The sequence below is a fragment of the Petaurus breviceps genome, unplaced genomic scaffold (genome assembly GCF_028583685.1).
Source record: "Petaurus breviceps papuanus isolate PSGF00001 unplaced genomic scaffold, PetGlider_PUasm1.0 90977, whole genome shotgun sequence".
In the NCBI taxonomy this organism is placed as follows: domain Eukaryota; kingdom Metazoa; phylum Chordata; class Mammalia; order Diprotodontia; family Petauridae; genus Petaurus; species Petaurus breviceps.
In genome coordinates, this window is record NW_027187391.1 from 26,323,072 (window position 1) to 26,329,677 (window position 6,606).

General features: G+C 43.3%; 1 protein-coding gene across 2 annotated transcripts in view; it reads right to left on the reverse strand.

Annotated features, from left to right (window-relative positions):
- The window catches only part of SMPDL3A (sphingomyelin phosphodiesterase acid like 3A), a 29,913-nt gene extending 25,505 nt beyond the window's left edge, over positions 1-4,408 (reverse strand). Inside the window, exons 1-2 of one of the 2 annotated variants that reach the window (XM_069076928.1) lie at positions 4,139-4,264; positions 3,921-4,003 (exon numbers count right to left, since the gene is read on the reverse strand). Coding sequence is in view for 1 of the 2 variants with exons in the window: in XM_069076927.1 (XP_068933028.1) it covers positions 4,139-4,262 (124 nt within the window). In the remaining variant the exon portion in view is untranslated. Of the gene's footprint in view, positions 1-3,920; positions 4,004-4,138 lie in introns of both variants that reach the window. The other variant, XM_069076927.1, reaches the window with a different exon arrangement.
- Between the last annotated feature and the right edge of the window lie 2,198 nt (positions 4,409-6,606).

The window sequence follows — 6,606 nt, forward strand, 5'->3', positions numbered from 1 at the left end:
AGTCTGAAAACTGGCTAGACAAATAAGAGAAAAATTAAGAGAAAACAGTGATACTGACATTCAGACAGGTGAAAGTATTCAGAGGAAGAGGGTAGTGTAATATAAGGTCAAGGAAAGGCAACTTCCCAGGTTCAAAATACCAGCATAGGTGCTCTCCATTTTATTCAGTGACCAACCAAGAACAGAGAAGATCAAAACATGACATCATTCAAAATACAGCATTTACTAAGTGTGATAAAATAATCTCCAAGGACTACCCCACCCCAGGACCTTCCAATCATTCAATCAATTACAAAGTTCCTGGTCTAAATACTTCTCCACCCCTAGGCTATACCTTCATTTAGTCCACCACAAAGCCCCTCTTCTCAAATGGAGATTAGTTTCCAAACATAAGTAAAATGCATTCATTTGCTCAACCATAGAACACAAAAAGGTCAAAAGTTCCCCACCCCTGGATCACAATTGAATCTACCCCAGAGTTACATCAAGTTTAAGCTCAGCACTTAATACCCAAATGGAGGTCTTTTCTTCATCTTGACACTAGGCAAGTTCTCAGCAATCTCAGTTCCTGGGGAGACAAGGCTTAGCAAGGCCACAAGATACGTTGCCAGTCCCTTCATTAATTCATCCTCTGTCTGTAGAACAGTCCTAGAACCCCTGAACACATTAGCAAAACCCTCTCCCAGGATTTCTGTAAACATACAACCAGAAAATCCTTCTTCAGGGCTTCTGAACCAACAGAAAGGTTCCCAGACCCCTGCAACAACAGCACTGTCCTTCACCAGTGGACGGTATTCACTCTGTCTGCAGGACAGTCTCCAGACCCCTGCAACAACAGCACTGTCCTTCACCAGTGGACGGTATTCACTCTGTCTGCAGGACAGTCTCCAGACCCCTGCAACAACAGCACTGTCCTTCACCAGTGGACAGTATTCACTCTCTGTCTGCAGGACAGTCTCAGGGCTTCTTAGCCAAAAGCCAGGTTCCAGGACTTCTTCAACAACAGGACTGTCTTTCACCAGTGGACAAATCTGGCAAAACAACATCAAAACAGACAGACAAAGTACCAGCAAAACAGCCATGTCTCCTCAGTCTTTGGCAGCTCAGGGGGCAGGTCTCAAAAGTCCAGGGCGATTCAAAGTGGCCCCAGCAATCCTTCTCAGTCTCTCTCTCTGCCTCCACGTGGGTGCTGCTTCCAAAAAGTCCTTCTGCCTCTCTCTTGTGTCTCTCCAAATCTATGTCACCAGCTCCTCCCAGTTCAGGACTTTCTTTTCACATCAACAAGTCCATCCCACAGGTGGGATTAACAAGCTCTGGGTTTTAACACAATCAATTTGAAAACCAAGCCAATACAGGGGAATCTTTAATTGCCATTACTATCACAGGTAGTCAACAGTGTCAAATGCAAGAGGTCAAGAAAGATAAGGACTGTAGAAAGGCCTTCAGAATTAGCAATTAAGAGGCTGGTGGTAAACTTGGAAAAGGTAGTTTCAGTTGAATGATGGGGCTGGAAACCAGACTGTAATTAGCTGAGAAGAGGATAGTTTGAGTGGGTGGGGTAGAATCATTGGAGAGTTGTAGTTGCTTTTTTTGGTTTTTTGTTTGTTTTTTGCTTTTTTGGAGGGCAATTGGAGTTAAGTGACTTGCCCAAGGTCACACAGTTTGTTTTTGTGTTAAGTGTCTGAGACCAAATTTGAACTCAGGTCCTCTTGACTCCAGAGCCAGTGCTCTACTCACTGCACCACCTAGCCTTCCCTGGAGAGTTGTTTTTAGTTTGGTTTTGTTTTAAAAATAAGAGAGACCTGGTATGATTGCAGGTCATACAGAAGGAATGTCAATGAAGAAATAAGCAGAAAGTTTGACCTTGGTGAGGAGTACATCAGGAACTGGAGTAAAAGAAGAGAGTTTCTGGGCCGGAGTTTCCTCATCTGTAAAATGGAGTTCCACTAGAAAGACTTCACAGCTTCCTTCTCATTCTAACTATGAAGTTAGGAATCTTGGCCCTGACACTTTTTGACATTTCTGACGTCAGACAAGCATAGATGTAACCCCTGCTCCTGAAGATTCAGTTGCTCCTCATTACCTTTCGGATAAAACATAATCTCTAATTTGACCTTTCACAATCTGGCCTTAAACTCCCTTTCCAGGCTTGGTTACATGTTGCTTCCCCTCATAAACTGGTGGCTTGCTCACCAAACTAGTTTTCTTGTCATTCATTACACGAGATATTCCACCTCCCATCCCCATGGCCTTGCACAGGCTGTCCCCTATGCCTAAAATGTTCTCCCTCCTCAGCTGTAAATAGTGGAACTCTGGTTCCCTTCAAAAGCTCAGTGGACCTGCCACCTCCTTCAAAAGGCCTTTCATGATTTCCCCACTTTTTAGTATGCTTGAATCACTGTGTATTTTACACATATCCTAAATTTACTGATCTATCAATTCTTGGTCTCCCTAGGAGAGTAAATTCCAAGAGGTCAGGTTTTTATATACCCCTAACCTAAAACAGTAATTATGTGTAATACAGGTGTTGAATATATGATCGTGATATATATTATAATTAATCAAACACACCTGCATAAAGTCTGGCAGCACTTCTCCAGATTTTAAAAAATAAAAAATTAAGAGAGTAGGACTAGGGAGTAAGGAAATGAGTCTGGGGTAGCAAAGTTAACCATGGTTTTTTCTGTAAATATTCCCCTTCAGTAATAATCATACACAATAGTACAGAAATCAACTACTGCATTAGCACTTCAGGTTTTCAAATACCTTGGGGCTGCACTTTCCCCTTTGCCCTCCACTTCCCAAGGGCCTAGGTAAACTTTATCTTTCTCTTCCCCAAAAGAGAACCTACTGACCTTGAGCATAGTTCACTACAAGTCATGGTTCAACTAAATCCCTAAAATCAACAAGTGATTAACTCTTTTATGATAAGAATTTGCATCTTTAAATTCCAAAGAGGAGTGTCACTTCAACAAGGTTTAGAAAATAAGCTTCAGAGGGCAAGTGACCCCACTTATCTGAGCTCTGTTCTCTCCCCCAAGATCTAGTGCCATGGCTGGCACGGGACAGTTGCTCAATACACCTTTATAGCACAGTGTAGCAAGGAAACAAAGGAGCAGCTAACATCTGAGAAATCATCAGAGGCACTTTCTTGTTATGTCTGACATTCACTGACGTTGGGAAACCGACTTGTTTTAATTACAGAGTGGCTGAGTCACAGGAGCTTGGCAGCCAGGGACAGGTATGTGCCCCAACTTATTACAGAAGAATACACTTGCTCAGATAGAATTGTTTGCTTCAAAGCGAACTATGGCATAAGAGACAGCTACTTCAAAAAAAAAAAAAAAGCTAAGTCCTTCCGGGTGAGTTTCATTTTTTTGGAAGAGCTCCGAGAAACACCTCGATCTTTGTCCAGATTAGTGTAAAATTAACATAACTAACCGCAGCGCATTCAAAACAATCCCTGAGTAGGAAGGAAAGAAAGCAGGACAGTGCACTGGGGCCCGCCCAAAGTAAGATCACAAGGGAATTGTGCGTTTCCACCAAATTTTCTTCCTTCCCTGTGGAACTTTAGAATAAGAGGAAGACAGATTTCTAGCTTTCTTTTTCCGGAAAGGTTGGTGACCACCTCCTATTCCAAGCAACCAACGGTAATAAAACGGGTGGTTGTGCAAGTCAAAAAAGACTGAAGTTGACTGTTCGGGTGTTTGGTGCTCACTTACCAGACGCAGTTTTGTTTCACTGACAGGTTCCCTTGAGCTGGATTTGGGAGAACAGATCCCAAAGCAGCAGCTGCCTCCTCACAGTCTCACTCTCGGCCCTTAAGGTAAACAGGCTGGCAGACAGGGGCACCCTTCCTTTCCCTCCCCTCCCCCAACATGCTTTCACCCTCCACCTTCCCCATATACTTGCATCCTTACCCCTCCTTTAGTCTTTCCTTCCTGCCTTCTCTCTCCGTCCAAGCTTTAGACATCTCAGAAGTGCTTCCCCTCACCCCCTTCAGCTAAAATGAAGGCAAAGGGATGAAGAAGACTCTTTTTAAAAATGTATTAATTTATCTAGAGATCGCAGCATCTGCGCTTCCATTCCCTGCAGTTCTCCATAACCAGCCACTAGGGAGGGATGACAGAGCACTTACCCACCGCAGGGTCCTGAATTCGGGCCGCAGGGGCAGAGTTCCCGACTGGGAAAATGAAGGCAGAACAGAAATACAAGCTGCTCACTAGGCAGCATGCCCAGGAGAGCGCGCCCCTCAGTCCCATAGTCCAGGCCAGCGCTCCAGAGCCAGCCCCAGGAGCTCGCGGCGTCTGGGGCGGTTAAGCTCGGGCCCTAGGCCAGGCCCCAAGAGGTGGGGTGGGAAAAGGAGGCGTTTGCTGGTGGCTCTGGGTGAGCCTGTCACGTGTGGCCAGAATGGTATTGCTAGGAGCTGAGCAGCTTAGCCCTGGGAGCTACCGTTTGCCTACTGTGTTCTAAGTCCAACTCCTCTGCGCCGAGGTCCTGTTCTCCATTAGCGAGTATCCCCCACGCCTACCTCTAGGAGTTCGGGCCATGCGAATCTCTTCATATTCTTCTTCATTGTCTGTCCACGCAAGCATTTGATTTTACTAACAGTGCTGGTCACTGTTAAATTCTGGGGATACCGGGAAATGGAGAAACACAGTCCTTGGTCTCAAAGAGCTCATAATTCTAATGGGACGATTTGCAAAACAATAACAACAACAGAACCACCCCTTGCAAACCCTTGAGCATCTTCTGGCCTTTGAAAACTGGCTAAAGCACAGGGCTGGGATGGAAAGGGTCTTCGATCTTTTCGGTTCTGTATTTAAGAGAGCAGTAAAGAAATTCATAATGAGGGCAGTAGGTTTTCTCCCTAAAGCACCTTGAGACAAATTAACTACCTAGTCTAGTGGAAGTGCAAGTCTCCCATTGCTTAGTCTTGTGCGGTTAGTGATTGTTTGGGGTGAGGCTGAAAAGCCCTAAAGATAACAAGCTCCTACATTTAATTATCAGAATATGGAAATGCATTAGGGGAAGAAAACACCTTCCTCCCTTCTTACCCTCAGAAAACTTCTGGAAAAGTGCATTTATTTCCCATCAAGTGGGACTTCCCCCCGCGCCTCCCCTCCCCCGTCCCCCCCCGCCCCCCGCCGTGTAATCTAATGGTCTTGAATGGAAAACCAAAGCTTCCCAGCCCTGCGTTTCAAATCCAGCCAGAAACATGCTGAAACAGCATTCAAAACTGTAAAAAGTACCAAACTGCTTTCTCACCATAGGATAAAAAAACGGTACTTGGAAACTGTCAGCTCACAATAGAAGCTTTGGAGTTAGAGATGGGAGGAGAGGGGGGAAACATTTGAGCTAGGAGAAATAAAAGACAGTTTTCAGGACAGCAAAATAAGAGAATACATATTGATTGATAACTTGAATTCTGGTCCAAAGAGAAAATAAACAAATAGGGAAGAAAAAAGTGAATTGGGATAGATGACTTTTGAACCATCATTAATGTCATTTATAAATAAATCAGAGGTGTTATTCCATGTGAAATTCTCCAGTTTGTGCCAATATAATACTGCCTACAATCTGTGAGACACAGTATATATGTACAAAATGAATATTCATCCATAAAAGGCATAATTAAAATAGTATAGAATATCCTGTGGCTTCTTTGCCTCCTATCTCTTTCATATCCACCGATCTATAACCCTCTTGTCTATCTAACCTAATTGTGCCCAAGGTACACATATTTATAAATTGTAGGTTTATATTTCTCCCCAGGAGGGTTAGAGGGACAGTGACTGCATTGCTGATGAGAATAGATAAGAGATGGTATCCTGTCTTCCAGTAGCCTGTAATTGGGGCGTGACTGCTCTGTTGCAACACATCTTTTTAGTCTAATCTTTTATCTTTTCGACCTTGGTGTCTTAGAAATGACTTCTAACTCAAATTGCCTTTGGTATTTGGAGTGTGTTGCTACTGTTCTTCCATGATGTCTATATCAAAAACATACCAAGAAGTTAGCTTCTTTACAATGCTTAGAGGCAATGTGGTATGATAGGAAGGTAGGTAAAGGTGGAATAACTAGATTAAAGTCCTGAGTCTCTTCCCTTATCTTTGCCCCATTTGCTGGGTTTGTGACTGTAAGTCATAATTTCTGAGAATCAGTTTTCTCATGTCTAAAAATAGGTGTGTGTAATAATATTGTTTCTATACATCCTTCATTCTCAAAGGGGACTGATGACATCACAAGGGTGATGTCTTGATTTGCAATTGGATTTAAGTCAGGCAAAGCTTCAGAAAGTTGTCAGTCTCTCCTCTGGAGACATCAAAGTCCAATGGCAAGGCAAAAGTCAAGATGACTAGCATAGCCCAGAATGCAGTGAGCGACCTTGGCCTCAAGAATTCATGTTAGGGAAAAGGGAATATACAATACTTCTCGGTAATGTGTCAGATAAAAGAAACAAGTAATAAAAGAAAAACATTACTTTTCCATAAAATGGATTATTAGCAAAAGAAAGACCTACTTAAAACAAGCAGAAAAGTAAACCAAAGTAATTGAAAGCGGCAACACTGAGTCTAAAGAAGCAATATCAGACAGAAAGAAAGAAC